General features: G+C 38.5%; 1 protein-coding gene across 1 annotated transcript in view; it reads left to right on the top strand.

Annotated features, from left to right (window-relative positions):
* Window positions 1–693, top strand: part of MMP20 (matrix metallopeptidase 20) — a 48012-nt gene extending 47319 nt beyond the window's left edge. Inside the window, exon 10 of the mRNA XM_002822398.4 lies at window positions 100–693. Coding sequence (XP_002822444.3) covers window positions 100–200 — 101 coding nt within the window. The 3' untranslated portion in view covers window positions 201–693. The remainder of the gene's footprint in view (window positions 1–99) is intronic.
* The last annotated feature ends 17575 nt before the right edge of the window (window positions 694–18268 follow it).

The following is an 18268-nucleotide window of genomic DNA, read 5'->3' as shown; positions in this document are numbered from 1 at the left end:
CCTTTGGTGGCACCTTAAGAAAGTGACAATGACAAAACCTTCCATTTATATATGTGCTGCTCATCTTCAGTAACCCAATTTCAACTTTGTCTCTTTTAGGCTACATTTACTTCTTTTCAGGACCAAAAACATACAAGTATGACACAGAGAAGGAAGATGTGGTTAGTGTGGTGAAATCTAGTTCCTGGATTGGTTGCTAAATAGAAAAGCCTAGTCTTCCCAAGCAATGAGGATGACTGCAAGCAGCTTCTAACTGGATCTTAAGGACTAAAGCAGAATGTAGGAGAGGGATTCTTCTCAAGGCCTTCAAATCAAATTAGAATTCACTGAGAATAATAATACTTCCAATTTTTTTCATAGTTGTATAATCAGAATTTTAATCCACATTAGAAAATTTTTATATGGGCAACTTTATACAAAATCTGAATTAACACAATGCACTCTGCAGTTAGACACCATTTTTTTTTCTTACCTAATATACTGAAGCAAATTGATCAGTTTGATTTTTATTTCCAGGAGGAAGACTAGTGGTGGATTCCATGACATATATTGTAATTCTTTTCATAGGAAATGTCATTACTGTATGAATTATAATTATTTGCAAGCAATGGCTTTTGTGGCCATCATTTGTCCATCATTTGTTATAATAAATATAAATTTCCCAATTTTTGCTTAAAAGACATCACAACAAAATACCGCATAAGAGTTGTTTCTTGTGTGTTTAACTTTGTGTCTACTCACTGTTGTCTGATGTAGGCTTAGGTGGATAAACCTATTCAAACAAATTTTCATAGTAGGCAAGAGATGGGCGCTTTGCAACAGAAAAATTTTTTAACAATAGCTAATAAAATGTTTTAATAGAACAGTTCCTCATTTCGTTTTTCTGTTAATATTTACTAGCTTCTATAATACTTTAATTGGCTACCCACACATCCTGTGTACCTATAGAAAAATTAAACCATAAGATAGCATCATAAGTACACAGACCCAGAAAAAAATAACAATAACTCATTCTACTTTCTGCTTCCTGAAAACAGTCTCAGTGAAACTATCTTTCACCCAGCTAAGTGAGTGTCTTTTGAATAGTTTCCATTCAGGGGAGTTCATCTTTTTGTTTTAGTTTTTCTTACGTCAAGCTAAACCTTCTTCCTCTACCTAGTCATCAGTATAGATAAAACTATGGCTCTATCATTCTTATAATTTTGCTTTAATCTTACTCTCTAGAATGCAAAGATTCTAAAATATTTTAGTGGTTCTAAAATTGAATGATAAAATATTTGTAATACTTCATAGACCTCCTGATACATCTACAGTGTTTAACAGATGCTACTATTGTTACCATCATTTATTAGTTTCATATAGTCACTTAAAAGACCTAAAATTAAGAAAAGATGGGGTAGTTACTCAAGATTATTCTACGCTTTCCATTTGGTTTCTGTTACCGAAAGTGGCCACTTATAGTCCACCAGATGTTGAATATTTGTTGAAGACAAGGTCTGGCATCCTTGTCTTCTAACGTCAAGGTGCTTCTATAGAGGAGAAAAGTCACTTTTGCAAAAACTGCTAAGAAGGACTTCTTACTATCAATAAGCAAGGAGAAAAACAGGCTGGCAATTTCTTAAAATATTTAACATAGACTTAACCTATGACACAGCAATTTCACTCCTAAGTATATACCTGTGAGAAATTAAAACATGTCTACACAAAAAACTTGCACATAAATGTTCATAGCATCGTTATTTATAATAGCCAAAGAGTGGAAAAATGTCTATTGAGTAATGAATGAATACATAAAATGTGGCAAATTCAGACAACAGAATGTTATTTGACAATAAGCAGAAATGAAGTCCTAACACACTCTATAACATGGATGAAGCTCGAAAACATCATGCTAAATGAAAGAAGTCAGACAGAAAAGGTCACATATTGTATGATTCTATTTATATGAAATGTTCATAATAAAAAACCTATGGAGACATAAAGCAGACCAGTGCTTGTCAGTAGTTGGGGGAGGGGGTTATAAGGAGTGACTACTAATGGGTATGAGGTTCTTTTTTTTGGGGATAATGAAAATATTCTAAAACTGATGATGGTGATAGTTGTACAACTCTGTGAATATATTAAAAGCCATTAAATTGTACACTTTACATGAGTGAATTATATGTTATGTTAACTATATCTCAATAAAGCTGTTACATTAAAAAAAAATGAGATCAAAGTAGTGTGATGATCTACGGAGGTCATGCATTCTGGCAACTGTGTCAGGGACCACATGACAATGAAGCACCAGCCTGAGGACATCCAGTGCTGCACGCGACCAGCCAGATGTCCTCCTTATGTCCAGCACTAGCCCAGAATTGTGCATATAGAAGACACTTCGCTAGTCAGTGAATTCACTGAAAGCAGTAAAGCATATGCTCTCAGGTCTGACTAATGGATTCAAATTCCAGATCTTCTATTTTTAACTGTGTGATGTTGACCAAATTCCCTCATCCTCAATCTCTGTCTCAGTGTCTTCCTTTATAAAATTGGAATAATGGCAGTTTTTATCTCCTAAGGATATTTAGAGCCTTAAATATATGAGTCAAAATATGCAAAGTAGTCCCTGGCACTCCACAGGGGCTCTATAATTGTTGTTTTTGAAGCCATTAGAGTTCATTTTGTTTTGTGATATTTTGGAGAATTTGTATATATCCCTTGAGACAGCTAAACATCTGATGAGCTATAATATCACAAGAATTGATAATCAATGACCTGAAATTTTTCTCTTCCAAATGTCAAATTAAATCAAATAATTAAAAAATACTATGTTTATCCCCCATCTCCAAAAAATAATTCTTATAAACCACCATTTTTTGTTGAGTTAAAGAATTCTTGGCTTTTAGGCCAGGCATAGTGGTTCACACCTGTAGTCCTAACACTTTGGGAGACCAAGGTGGATGGACCACTTGAACTCAGGAGTTTGAGACGAGCCGGGGCAAGATGGTGAGACCCTGTCTCTACTAAAAATACAAAAAATTAGCTAGGCATGGTGGCGCATGCCTGTGGTCCCAGCTACTTGGGAGGCTGAGGTGGGAGGACCACTTGAGCCCAGGGGTCAGAGGTTGCAGTGAGCTGAGATTGTGCCACTGCACCAGCCTGAGTGACAGAGCGAGACCCTGTCTCAAAAAGAAAGCTGTTGGCTCTCAGATATAAAATTATTATGTATTTTGGAAAGATACAGTCTCTCTAAAGCACAAGAAGGGGTGATTGTGTCATAACACAGAGCACTTATCCTCATATGATACAAGAACGTTGTGCAGAAATAATTTATAACATATACTACTCATTTGACTTCAGAGTAACTGAGTGCAAACATGACTCATTAAATAACAGTTTTGGACAAAGTGTGGTTGAAGTACTCCCTTGAGGATCACGAGGTAGCAAAACAGAGTTCACTTCCTGATGAATTCTGTGCATTATCCTATTAATCTCAGTGATGACTCTTTGTGTCTCAGTGATGACTCTTTGTGGGCAGAACCTTTGAAAGCACTACACAGGCTACTAAGGATTAATGGATTCACCTCGGTGGGGAGCTTTCCTAACAGCTCCATATTAAATTTTCTCTGTTATAAACCAAGCCCTCTTCCATTTAGCCTAGTCCTAAATGAAAGACCTAAGTTTGTCTTTTGGGTCTTCTGTTTCTTTTCAAATGTTTATTGGGAAACACCTTAGATGTCCATTTCACAAAGCAAATGGAAAACAAACTGCAGTTTTTCATTCAGAATTCTGTGTGTAATATTTTTAAATGGTCACAGGGTCTTCAGGGTGCTTTTATTTATATATTATCCAGATGTTTTTCTTTATTCCTGTTAGTTATTTTTCTTCTACAGACAATGATATTGAAGGTTCTTTGTGAATATTCATAGCTAAAATTACCCAATGAAGTGCCATTTGAAAGGAAATGCATACTGCTGGCCAAAAGGTTGGTGTTTTAGACTACCATAACGGAGCTTAGAAGAGTCCAGTCCAAAAGACTGTCGGCATTTCTCCCCAGTAGGTCTGGGGAGAAAAAAAAAAGTAGAAACAGCATCTTCTGATCATCTGTCATCTGCCAAGCCTCCTGTCTTTGGTCTCATTCCAATCCCTAAGTGGCTTGTCAACACGATCAGTTTAAAAGGTATCGTGTTATACTCAAAATGTCATAATTTCGGGTTTGCTCCCAACACCTAGACCCTTGGAATTGAACTAGAAGCAGAATTGGGAAGCTTGCTGTAAATAAATTACAATGGGAAATTAGTGAATGCCTTCGGGATCCAAAATAGGACTCTTTCTTTTTTTAATGAAACATCTCTTCATTTTAATGTCTTCTCCATTAGTCTTAACATTCTTTCCTTTAATCTAATGTATCATTTAACATGTTTGGAGATGAAAGTAAACTTCTGTTGCACAATGCAGCATGTTGTTCTGACAAGAGTTTGAGGAGAGATGAGAAGAGAAAAGCATGGGAGGGAGTTAATGAGAAAACAATTGCAAAACATCAGTTAAGAAATGTAACACTTAAGTCCATCTCAGATCATTGCAGTGAATGTCTGTAAAAAAAAGAATGTCTGTATAAATAGTTAGCAATTTGTTTATTCTTGGAAAGTCCCAGGCCTGTAATGCAGTGATAAACGATGTGAGTTTTTGAGTTGGATATTAAATGTGTTTACAGCTGCCTCTATAGAGAATGGATGTCAAAAGTCCCATTACAGCACATTCCACTTGAACTGCAGACTGCTCAATGATTGTAGCATGTCACTTTGCCAGATTTTAAATGTATTTCCATATATGAATCAGCAATTTCTGTGAGTAATTTTATCAGTGGTTTCTTTGGAAATGCTTAATTTCTAAAATTAGTTCATCTTTACAAACAACCAATTCAGCCTTTTTGAAGGATCTAGCTACCCCACCATCTCTACCCTTAATATTCACTCTCAATTCACTAGAAAATACTTATTAAGTGCCTACTTTGTGCTGGCACCAACCTATGCTCAGCTGCTTTCTTGCATAAACTTCTGCCCTCAAGGAGCTTACATTCTATTAAAGAGACACACAACATTCAAATGAATAGAGATCTATAATGATAGATAGTGAAAGTGCTATGAAAAAATAAATAAAGCAGGGCAAGTAATAAAGAATGTTGGCGTGCCATTTTATAAAAATATGTTTAGGAAAAGGACATACTGGGTCCAAGGTATTCATGCAGAATAACTAAAGGTGGGAGGAAGCCGTGGAAGTCTCTAGAGGTTTCAGGTAGAAGAAGCAATAAGTGCAAGACCTTGAGGTAGGTAGGAAGGATTTGCACCTGTTTTAGGCACACCAGGAAGGCCAGTGTGGCTGGAGGCAGTGAGGGAGAAGGAAAGTAGAAACAGAACAGATCAGAGAAGCAGCTAACCAAGCTATGGAAAGCCTTGTGGGTCCCTGTGATAAGAAGGGTTTTCAGCAGGTTCATAACATCATCTGACTGCTGAGTAGCAAACAGATTATAAAAGCACGTGATGGATTCAGGGACACTAGACAGTGCCATTTTCCAGGGTAGAAATGATGGTGGCACTGACCAAAGAAGTGGCAGTGAAAATGCTAAGATTGTCAGATTGAGGAATATTTTCCAGGTAAAGCCAACAGTATTTGTATCTAAAGTGCATGCAGAATTTAATAAAAAGAGAAGGATCCACAATGACTCCAACGTTTTTGGCCTAAACAAGTGAAAGAGTAGTGGTGAAATGGAAAGACCAAAGGCAGAGCAGGTTTATGGAGGCTGGAGATCAAGAGTGCAATTTTGAATTCATTGAGTTTGAGATGCCTATTAGACATCCAAGGGGAAATGTCCATATATAAAAAGCTTAAGTAGGTAGATAGATATAAAAAGCTTGGGTTCAAGGAAGAGTTTGAGACCCAAGATAGAAATTTAGGAGTTAAGCCTTAAATTGTTATCTACATTCCTTTTGATTTCCTCCACATTCTATGTGGAATTTAGGGCAACATAAATTATTAAAATATAAGAAGGCAGATGAAAAATGATCCCAAGTTTTTTTTTAATTGTTGACCAGTGTTAGTAAGCACATTCTTTCCCACCTCAAGAACATAGTTTAGTTTTCAACAAAAGTCGCACACTTTTTTTGAAGTTTTTGTTTTTTGGTCTTCATTTTTCTATTTCTTGTTTCCAAAATCAAAGAAGAAATCAGAAAAGAAAATATAAAATCTTAAAGATTGTTCTGAATTAAAGTTGTTGAAAATCTTAAGGATTGTTCTTCAGGAACTAACAAGATCCTATGCTAATAAGTATTACTTATTAATACAGTAATAAGTAGCCTAGGAACTTATTAATACTTTAATAAGTAGCCTAGGAACTTACTAAGAAGGATAAAAGAATTTTTGAGATTTAAAAACATCTGTTTTATTCTTACAGTAAAAACAGTTCTGTTTGTAATCTCACCACGTCTTATAGAGAAAGTGAGTAGCAAGTTCCCTTAATAAAGTTTTCAAATAAGGCAATTTTTTCAATTAATTTTTTAATTAACTTCTAATTTAATTGCATTGTAGTTTGAGAATGTGGTCTGAATGATACAAGCTTTTTTAAATTTGTTGAGACTTACCTAAATTTGTCTTTTGACTTACTATATGATCAAATTTTTGTAAATGCTGTGTGTTCAGATATAGGTTTTCAGTAAGTGAACTTTCTTTTGCACATCTTGTTCTCCTCGGATGTATCACTAATTTCCCCTGTGAGCTCACATTTTCATGGGATCATCAGTGTCCCCAGCTAGGAGAAGTGTGAAGGCCTGTATCTTTTTTGTTCCCTGCTTGATGAGCACAGAGGCTGGGATGGGATTGAAGCACCTCTGGGCAGCATTCTTGGTAATGAGGTCTGGACTCAACCCCTGTCATTCTCATTCACTCTTATCAGTGAATCCTTCTCTCAGGGACCCCACAGAAATTCAGTCTTAGGCTTTGAGTATTTCTGGGGGCTGCTACTTTGTCTATAATGGCCTCCCCAGCCATGAGGAACTGTGAGTCAATTAAACTTCTTTCCTTTATAAGTTACCCAGTCTCTGGTATTTCTTTATAGCAGTGTAGAAAAGGACTAATACAGCAAATTGTTAATGGTAGAGTGGGGTACTGCTATAAAGATACCCAAAAATTTGCAAGTGACTTTGGAACTGGATAACAAGCAGAGGATGGAACAGTTTGGAGGGCTCAGAGGAAGAAAGGGAGATGTGGGAAAGTTTGGAACTTCCTAGAGACTTGCTGAATGGTTTTGACCAAAATGCTGACAGTGATATGGACAATGAAGTCCAGGCTGAGGTGGTCTCAGATGGAGATGAGGAACTTATCGGGAACTGGAGTAAAGGTTACTCTTGCGATGCTTTAGCAAAAAGACTGGTAGCATTTTGTCCCTGCCCTAGAGATCAGTGAACTTTGAACTTGAGAGAGATTATCTGAAACTAGAACTTATATTTAAAGGGGGAGCAGAGGATAAAAGTTTGGAAAATTTGCAGCCTGATCATGCAGTAGAAAAGAAAAACCCATTCAAGCTGGCTGCAGAAATTTGCATAAGTAGGCCTCCTGGAGGCCTAGGAGGGGAAAATGGTTTCATAAGCCAGGCCCAGGGTCCCCACTGCTGCTCTGTGCAGCCTCAGAACTTGGCGCCCTGCATCCCAGCCACTTCAGCTCCAGCTGTGGATGGAGGGGCCAAGGTACAGTTCAGGTTGTTGCTTCAGAGGGTGCAAGCCCCAAGCCTAGGTGGCTTCCATGTGGTGTTGGGCCTGCAGGTGCACAGAGGTCAAGAATTGAGGTTTGGGAACCTCCACCTAGATTTCAGAGGATGTATGGAAATGTCTGGTTGTCCAGGAAGAAGTTTGCTGCAGGGGTGGAGCCCTCATGAAGAACCTTTGTTAGGGCAATATGGGAGGAAAATGTGAGGTTGGAGCCCCAACACAGAGTCCTCAATGGGGTACTGCCTAGTGGAGGTGTGAGAATAGGGCCACTGTCCTCCAGACCCCAGAAAGGCAGATCCAACAGCTTGCACCGTGCACCTGGAGAAGCTGCAGGCACTCAATGCCAGCCCATGAAAGCAGCTTCAGAGGCTGTTCCCTGCAAAGCCACAGGGGCAGAGCTATCCAAGGCCTTGGGAGCCCAGCCTTTGCATCAGCATGCCCTGGATATGAGACACAGAGTCAAAGGAGATCACTTTGGAGCTTTAAGATTTAATGGCTACTCTGCTGGATTTTGGACTTGCATGTGGCCTGTAGCCCCTTTGTTTTGGCTAATTTCTCCCATTTGGAATGGGAGCATGCTATCTGATACCTGTATCTTGGAAGTAAATAACTTGCTTTTGACTTTACAGGCTCATAGATAGAAGGGACTTGCCTTGTCTCAGATGAGACTTTAGACTTGGACTTTTGAGTTAATGCTGGAATGAATTAAGACTTTGGGGGACTGTCCGGAAGGCATGATTAGTTTTGAAATGTGAAAAGACATGAGATTTGGGAGGGTCCAGGGGCAGAATGATATGGTTAGGCTTTGTGTCCCCATCCAAATCTCATCTTGAATTATGTTCCCCAGGTGGGAGGAGCCTGGTGGGAGGTGATTGAATCATGGGGGTGACTTCCTCCATGCTGTTCTCATGATAATGAGTGAGTTATCAGGAGATCTGACGGTTTTATAAGTGTTTGGCACTTCCTCCATCTTTTGCTCTTTCTCATTTTTTCCTGCCGTCTTGTGAAGAGTTGCCTGAATCCCCTTGACCTTCTGCCATGATTGTAAGTTTCCTGAGGCCTCCCCAACCATGAGGAACTGTGAGTCAATTAAACCTCTTTCCTTATAAATTACCCAGTCTCAGTTATTTCTTTATAGCAGTGTGAAAATGGACTAATGCATACATTTTACCTAATATTGATAAATCAAATAAAAGCTTCAGCTATTAAAAAAATTACTAAATCAGTCAGATCTGCCAAAGATTTCACATTACTATGTAAACTTAAAGTCTTATCATTTTTTTGAGCTAATAGTCTTTGTAAAAAGAATTTTTTAAAAAATCAAGTACATTTAACATATTAAAAATTCAATTTTCTTATTTTCTGTGAATTGGGGAAATATTAGAATTATATAAGGGCTTATTTATCTCTATAAAAATAAGATGAGAGCTTCTTTAAGAGACAATATAATCTAATTTGTAAATACTTTCTAGTATTAATACTTTCTGAAAGCTGAAAAACTTTTCCAACTCTTACAATTAAAAGGCAGTATCTTTCCTAATGACAAATACTAATACATATAGACACATTGATATGTAGAGAGCTTGTGGCTTCAGTCTTTGAATTCTGCCATGAGTCAAGAATAAACACAGAAATACAAACACTAACTAGGCTCGATATAAAAAATCTAGTCTTCTTCCCAGCGGGCACAACATTCTGAATTGATTTGAGTTCACAAATAGATGAACATACAGAAAAACAAACAAAAACTTACCAGATTCTCTGTTGTTTTTTACCCAACAAAAAAATCTTCTCCATCATGTAGAGCGATCACCAAACGGTTACATCATAAAAACCAAATTCCCAATCATTGCAACAACTAATTGAGAATAAGTTGTTGACTATGGGCAAACCAGAAACAAGAACTAAACACAAAATTACTAGAGAGAGAGGGATAAAACTAGATAAACAGAGAGTGAGTTAGCAAAGCCAAAGTTCTACTATTACTTGGAATTTACTCTGGCAATCAAGAAAAGATGTGTCCAGGTTAAGCAACCATTGGTAAACTTCTCCAGCAACACAGTGTAAGGTGAGAAAACCATCTTCTCTGTACCCATCCTAGGTTCACAGCTGAGACCCCTTAACAAAAGACAGATTCTCAAGACAAAAATATACAATTTATTTAATATAAGTTTCACATGACACAGAAGCTTTCATTAAAAAAATGAAGACCACAAAAAAAATGGTAAAATCTGCATATTTTTATATTAGGTTTGATGAGAGGTGAACTGTCATGGAGAAATATGATTGGACAAAATGTATGATCTAATAGTAATAAAATGGGGAAAACAGCAAATCTTTGTAATCTCCTGATGAGTTCTTCCTGCCTGCTGCACAGACAAAACTGATTCATATAGACCATGGCACTGCAGTTAAGAAAGAGTTTAATTGACACGAGGCTGGCCCTGCCATGCAGGAAACAAAATTATAATATCATTCAAATCAATAGCCCCAGAGGCTCAGAGTTTAGGGTTTCTATGGAGTTTGGTGGGCAGAGGGCTAGCGAAAGGGTGCTGTTGATTGGTGGGGGATGAAATCACAAGGGTGTGGAAAACAGTCCTCAAGCACTGAGTCCACATCTGAGTGGGGCCACAGGTTCAGTTGAGTCATGAGTCCATGTTGGCTCTGTGAGAAAGTGTCTCAAAAAAAAATAATCTTAGGTTTTACAATCGTGACGTTATCTATAGGAGCAACTAAGGAAGTCACAAATCTTGTGACCTCTGGTCACATGACTCCTGGGCAGTAAAGGATTATAGAAAGATGCCTACATCTTAGCAGAGTTCAGCCCACCACCCCACATAATCCTATTCTTGTGGCCTTTCATTAGTCTTACAAAGATGATTTTTGGTCCCTAAACAAGGAGGGGATTTGTTTACTGAGGGATTATTCTCATCCTTGCTTGCAAGTTACATTATAAACAGGTCCGGTGCAGTGGCTCATGCCTGTAATCCCAGCACTTTGGGAAGGCAAGGCAGGCAGATTACCTGAGGTCAGGAGTTCAAGATCAGCCTGGCCAACAAGGTGAAACCCCGTCTTTACTAAAAATACAAAAATTAGCCAGGTGAGGTGGCGGGCGCCTATAGTCCCAGCTACTTGGGAGGCTGAGGCAGGAGAATGGTAGGCAGAACCCGGAAGGCAGAGCTTGCAGTGAGCCGAGATCGCACCACTGCACTCCAGCCTGGGTGACAGAGTGAGACTCCATCTCGAAAAAAAAAAAAAAAAATAGCCTGACATGGTGGCAGGCACCTGTAATCCCAGCTACCCAGGAGGCTGAGGCAGGAGAATTGCTTGAACATGGGACACGGACGTTGCAGTGAACCAAGACCGCCATTGCACTCCAGCCTGGGTGACAAGAGTGAAACTCCATCACAAAAAAAAAAATAAAAATAAAAATAAATAAACTTCTCCCAAAGTTAAGTTGGCCTATGCCCAGGAATGATCAAGGACATCTTGGAGGTCAGAAACAAGACGGAGTCAACTATATCAGATTTCTCTCATTGTCATAATTTTGCAAAGGCAGTTTCATCTTGTTTGTACAAATTATTCTCAGTGTCATTTTATCTTCAAAGATAAGGACATTCCTTTCCTCCAGGTATTGGGAGGGCATCCAGCCTTTTTCTTCAGGGAAAGATCAGAAAATCCTTCCTAGGTTTCATGGTCTGCTTCAGGGGAGAAAAACTTGGGGGGAAAGTGGAGTGAACTTCCTGCTTCTCAAATGTCTTCAGCTTAAAATATTTAATATGCCAAGGTACTATATTTTGGAGTAGTGTGTCCTAAACCCCATCAGAAGTTTACTTTGTCAGGAAAGCCCACTTGGGCTTTTCAGTGGAACCTTCAAAATTGCTAAACTATAATTTTTAACAAAGTAAAATCATGACTCTCAAACAAATGTAAAATGAACCTGTGTCAAATAATTTGTTGATTTAATTAATTAATGAGGAAACAGAATTTGGAGAATGAGGAGAATTTGGAGAATGTATACATGCAGTTAGGAATGCTAAAATGTTTTGCTAATAAATGCAAAACTGATTGATATCCCATAGGTCAGTAAACATTTTCATGTTTTATCTCTATAATGTTTTATAAGACATAATAAAGTTTTATCTCTAAATGCAATATGTCTTTGCATTTCTGTGAACAAGAATCATTTGCAGCCGGGCACGGTGGCTCACACCTGTAATCCCAGCACTTTGGGAGGCCGAGGCGGGCGGATCACAAGATCAGGAGATCAAGACTATCCTGGCTAACACTGTGAAACCCCGTCTCTACTAAAAGTACAAAAAAAATAGCCTGGCATGGTGGCAGGCGCCTGTAGTCCCAGCTACTCGGGAGGCTGTGGCAGGAGAATGGCATGAACCCAGGAGGTGGAGCTTGCAGTGAGCTGAGATCACGCCACTGCACTCCAGCCTGGGCAACAGAGTGAGACTCCATCTCAAAAAATAATAATAATAATAAAAATAAGAATAAAAAAAGAATGATTTGCATTACTGTGGACAGGAAAAACCTGCATTGTTATCAGTTTTCTACAACTTACTTTCTATTTCTAGAAAGCTATAAAATAGCCTAGTCATCAGAGAAAGTCATAGGCGAGTCATCAGAGGAAGTCATAGAATCAGATACTCTCTGGAAGATACATACTTTCAGGCATGTGTCAGGGCGATGAAAAACCAACACAGGTACCTTGTAAGCATTCCACTAGAGTTAGCCATTATTTGAAAGTAAGCTCTCATATTAGTTCCTAATATGCTGGGACTTGGGGTTTCAATTCTTTAATTTCCTTTTGAAGTAATTTCTACAATTAAAAACTATATATTGAAAGTTAAAATTAAACAGAAGAGAGTCCTCTAAGTCAAAGCACTGCTTTCTCTTCCCATTTTGAAAATCACTATACTTCATAAAACTGGTTACTGGGTGAACCTACTGAGAGAGGGGACATCTGAGAGAAGGGACACTTCTTGGGTCAGGGCTTTTGAGGACAGGTGATATGGCTCAGAAGTTCATCTGAGCACCTAAAGGCAGTGCTTGGCATCTGGTAGCTGCTGCTCCTTCAGGTCTGGGAAAGTGCGGGTGGGTCCAGAGCCTCCAGGCAAGAACTAGAAGATATTCCCCTGTCTGTATTCACCCCGGAACAACCCTTCAAACCCACACCTGATAGGTAATTGGAGATGAGTACTGAGGCAGTACGATGCCAAAATAATGTGCTAAATAAAAAATTTTCATCAAGTACTTTTGGGTACAACCACAATTTTATCAAAAACATAAGAAACTCTTGGCATTTGAGGTTTTGACAGTTGAGGTTTCAGCTTTTTGCAAGCGCAAGATGTCCAAGGACATGAGTTTGCCATTTTGCTAAAGCGCAAATTTGGTGCACTTGCATCATGAGGATGGTATAAATGGGAGAAGTACATGAGCAGTAAATACCCCTGACCGGTGGGCATCCACATTATAGCATGGCTTACCCATATCCCTCACCAGTGTCAAGGTTCTGCTGTATTTTTAACTATCTTTCATATGCTCTACACTCTAGGGAACAGAAAAATACAAATACCTTATAATTGGACAGGAGGTTGTTATTTAAAAAAAAAAAAAAAAGAAAAAGAATGCAAAGAAAGCAAGGGAAAAAAAACAAATTCCTTACCATCAAAGAACATTCATTTTCACTGGGAAGGCAAGATGAAATTAATAAAATAGTCAACACCAGAGATAACATAACCAAGAGCTGAAGTAGCTCTATAAGAAAATTCCAGAAAAGTCAAGGGGCCCATGAGTGATTTTGGAGGAGTGAGGTTTTGAATCTCATCCTGAAGGAAGTACACAATTCGGGCAGATGGAAAAGGAAGAGTGGGCATTGCAGAAATAAAAAGGGGAGTTGGAACAGGAAGATAGTACCAGGAAATGGAACTAGTTTAGAATGTGCATGGTGTAGAACAGGAAAAGGATAGCCTTTGGTGTCAGAATTAAAGTAAATAGAAAGTAAAATTTTTTCATAGGCAACAAGAAGAAAATAGCATTGAATAAATTCTACATTGTGCCATGTTCTTTCACCTTATTATTTAATATAATCTTTTTAAAAAAATCCTTTATGAAGGAAAGATCAGCATCATACCCACTTTACAGATGAGTACACAAAGGAGACCCAAGGAGTTAGGGGTAGTGACCAGCTAAGATTTATATCCCGGTCCCCAATCCCTGTGACTCTCAACTCTTCAGACAACTCTTAGTGCTTTTTTTTTTTGAGACGGAGGCTCACTCTCTCCCAGGCTGGAGTGCAGTGGCGTGATCTCAGCTCACTGCAACCTCTGTCTCCCGGGTTCAAGCAATTCTCCTGCTCAGCCTCCTGAGTAGCTGGGACTACAGGCATGTGCCACCACGCCCAGCTAATTTTTTTGTGTTTTTAACAGAGACGGGGCTTCGCCATGTTGGTCAGGCTTGTCTCGAACTCCTGACTTCAAATGATCTGCCCACCTCAGCCTCCCAAAGTGCTGGGATTACAGGCGTGAGCCACTGCGCCTGGCCGTGCTTTTTCTAATTATACCTCATGGAGACACCCCCAAAGGAGAGGTAAGTATTTGACTACGATCTAGATGTTAAACTCCTGAGTGGCAGGAACTCATTGCCCAGCATTTAATTGATGCTAAATACTCATTAGACGGGTGAACCAAATGATAAGTCAGCGGAGAATCCATTCTTGGAAGATAAATGGTATAAATACACAATAAAGGGGAAATCATCATAATTTTTAAGGGAATTATGAAAAGTTAGGACTGTTATATTGGGCTTACATTGGAAAGATCCTGAAAATCAAGCTGAAAAACTGGAATTTATTCCATTAAAAAAATGTAGGTTACAAAATGCAGTTTTTCACTGGAGCTATAAGATAAAAGTGGTGTTTAAAATAATATTTTAAATTAATAAGTTCTCATCAAGGTAACTGAAAGGAACAATTACTTACATACCTTATGTGAATATAGTGGACTTTCATATCTAGAGGAGGAGGAAGACAAGGGATAAGAATCAGAAGGAGCAGGAAGAGGGAGAAAGGAAGACAAAAAGAAGAAGAAGAAGACAAAGAATTAAATCAGGAAAGAGAAGATGAGCAGCAGGGGCAGTAACAATAACAGCAGAAAGAGAAAGAGGAGTGGAAGAAAGTAAGAAGGAGGAGAAGAAACAGTAAGTGACAAACCACATCCTTCTCTTAGGAAAACATTATAGGTTTATTCAACAGACATAAAATTACTCTGAGAAATTGCTTACAAAAGTTTACAAATACTTTCAAGTTCTGTAGAAATCTCATTACAGACAGGTAGTAAACAGTTTGCAGGCAGGCGTAGGCCCATGGACCACATTTTCGGTAACCCTGGGCCATAGGACGCAGCCATTCAAAATAATGTGCCTTCATTTCAAACTTGTCATCATATGAACAATATTATTCAGCAAGTTTCTAAACTGAGGATGCTGTGACTAAAAGTTATCATCTGTAAAGTGTGTTCATATTCTATACACTAGTTTTGTGAAATATTTTGAAATACCACAGAGAAGGAAAAGAAGGAAAGAGGAAAAAATAAAATTGGCTATCAATTTCGTAACTGCACCAAAAATTATTTCAATAAGGGCTTTTTCATAAAATATCACAACCAAGTGTCAAAATTCCACTCAGGAGAGAATAAAAGAACACTAGGTTAAATTTACCAGGTGAGAATTTAATGAGATACAGCAGTCTCCCTTTATTCATAAGGGTTGCATTTCAAGACCCCCAGTAGGTGCTTGCAGTGGGGGGATAGTACCAAATCCTATATATACTGTTTTTTTCCAATATATACATACGTAGGATAAAGTTTAATTTATAAATTAGGCACAGTAAGTGATTAACAATAATTAATATTAAAATAGAACAATTGTAGCAATTTACTGTAATAAAAGTTATTTGAATGTGGTCTCTCTCTCTCTCTGTCTCTCTCTTTCAAAATATCTTATGTTCATAAAAATAACCTACTGCGGTTGACCGTGAGTAACTGAAACTGCAGCAAGTGAAGCCACAAATATGAGGGAGCTACTTTATAAATAAGAATGTTCTTTACAATGAAAACTGTCAAGTACTTCAGTGTAATAGCTGTCATGCCAAGAAACGCTGCCTAGTAGCCTAGCATCATGAGACTTAACCTTGCCTGTTAGGAAGTCAGCCAATTTCTGCCTAAGATTTAATTATTCTTCTAACAGAACCCAAACTTCTAACACAACCCAAACTCCAAAACATGACCACGTGGCTAATCTGCCTGTGGTGTGCCAAGAACTTCAAGGCAGTAAAGCTTAGGAATTTAAGTACCAGAGAACACGAAACCACAGACTATTAATAAAATATAGTACAGACAGTCCCCAAGTTAAAATCGGGTGTGTTTCAAAACTTTCTTCATTGGCTCTTCAGAACTCAGAATACTTTTCCCATAATGATGATATTATAAACTAACAAAAGGCTAATACATGCATAGGTAAGAGAAGTACTATGTACTAGGAATGAAAAAGTATAGAAAATTGCCAAAGTATAAATTTTTTAATGTTCAAAAATATATTTATGAGAATACATAGTGAGCACATTTCAAATATTTAAACTTAATGAGGGAACCATTAGGATGGTAAAGGTTGTTTAAAGAAGTATATGCAAGACTGGTGTACAGAATTAGTAAAAGAAAAGATGCTAAAATAAGATTGCTAAATTAGATACTGGGTAGATTAACAGCTCACCAAAGTGGTATAAAAATTATTTTAAACTGAGAACATCTTAATCTACAATCACCAAAAAATAAAAATAAAACATTATCTACACTTATGCAGGTACTCCCAAAAATATACCTGCCATTGACACTACCCGCACCCCCTCACCCAGGGAGTTTCCTGTTTCAGAAAATACTGACCCTCAGCACCAGGAAGTATGAATTTAGCTGCCTATTAGCATCAAAAAGCCAAATAGAGCCTTTCACACTTTCCTATTGATGCCCTAAACCTCCCCTCCATTTTTGCTAAATTGCAATACAAACTTTTATCTCTGGCTACTAAACAAGTTACTCATTACTGAGTACTTCTGTAGGCACAAAAACTTTTGTTCTGTTAATCTATTCTTAGTTAATCCAAAGGCCTAGACCATTCAAACCTAAGAGGGTTAGGGGAAAGTTTTCCTCCCAACAGAGAAAAACTGGCTAATGTCGTAAAGAGCTATAAAATCATAACCTCTGGATTATCTTTTCTACTGAAGGGGTTCAAAACATGCTACCCTCAAAATATGCCACTTGGCATGTTGCTTATTTCAAGCTAAATTAAGAACCAGCCAATGCAGAAAAAGCTCTTCACTTCCCCCTTACCTGTTTAAAATAATGTATAAACTTTCCCTTCTGTAAGGAAAATTTACATTTACAAAGAAAATTTCTATTAGTAAAGGTATCTATACCAGGAAGAGAACAACTCCAAGACAATTTTTACTGCCTGAGAGACTTTTATCCACATAAGAAGGTAAACTATATTCGCCCTACATTTCCTCCTCTCACCTTCCCATCATTTGCCTCCACCACTCCCCAGAAGTTCCAAAGCCCTATTTTTTCCTATACCTTACGCTGACATATGTCTCAGTTATCTGGGTACTTCCCTAAGTCTCATTTTTAGTGGGATTCCCATGCGTATGTCCATAAATTAAAGTTATTTTTCTCCTGCTAATGTGTTTTATGTCCATTTAATTTTTAGACCAGCCACAGAACATAGAAGGTTAGAAGGAAGCATTTTTTCCTCCCCTACACAATCACACAGAAATCAATTTCATCTCTACCAAATGAAAATTATTTTCAACTCTGTAATGATAGATGTTAATTCCTAGAATCTAGTCCTAATCAATAGTAAATAGTAATTTTAACAAAATAGATGACAGGATTTTTAGGTGCTGCTTTCCAGTTAGAAATTTCTGCAGCCGGCAGAACTCCTGCCCCAGCTTCACTCCACTCAGGGCTCGCTGCTGGACTTGCCCCACATACTTGGCCCAGCAGGCTGTGTGCTGTGCTCATGCTGCTGACCTGGATCTTATACCCACCAAGGGCAAGCCAGGAGCACCAGCTGCTACAGCAGTGGGGGGCAACTCCAGGGGCCAGCTCTGTACAAATCTACAGCTGGACCAGGAATACCGCAAGTGGCCTCTTACTTGGGCACCAGCATCTGGATGAGAGGAACATGGTGGTGCCTGAAAAACTCAGAGACATCAGCAACCATGGAACCCAAAGGGGTGTTACAGCTCCAGCTTGGGGAGTCCTGAGGTCTGGGCTCCAGAAGGATTGCAGCTCTTCTCTCCCATGGTCCAGAGAATGGGAGAGTGTCAATGCCCACAGCTCAGTGAGCCAGCCAGAAACATGTTACAGCCTTTTTTGCACCCATCATTCAGCAGGTCCCAGGTTCTTGTCCTACGTTCAAGAAGAATGAGTTATGCAGCCAACCAGAGGGTGACCAAGGCAGAGAAG

The sequence above is a fragment of the Pongo abelii genome, chromosome 9, assembly GCF_028885655.2.
Source record: "Pongo abelii isolate AG06213 chromosome 9, NHGRI_mPonAbe1-v2.0_pri, whole genome shotgun sequence".
Lineage (NCBI taxonomy): Eukaryota > Metazoa > Chordata > Mammalia > Primates > Hominidae > Pongo > Pongo abelii.
The sequence above is the reverse complement of the archived record's forward strand: the minus strand, read 5'-3'. Positions and strand labels throughout refer to the sequence as shown.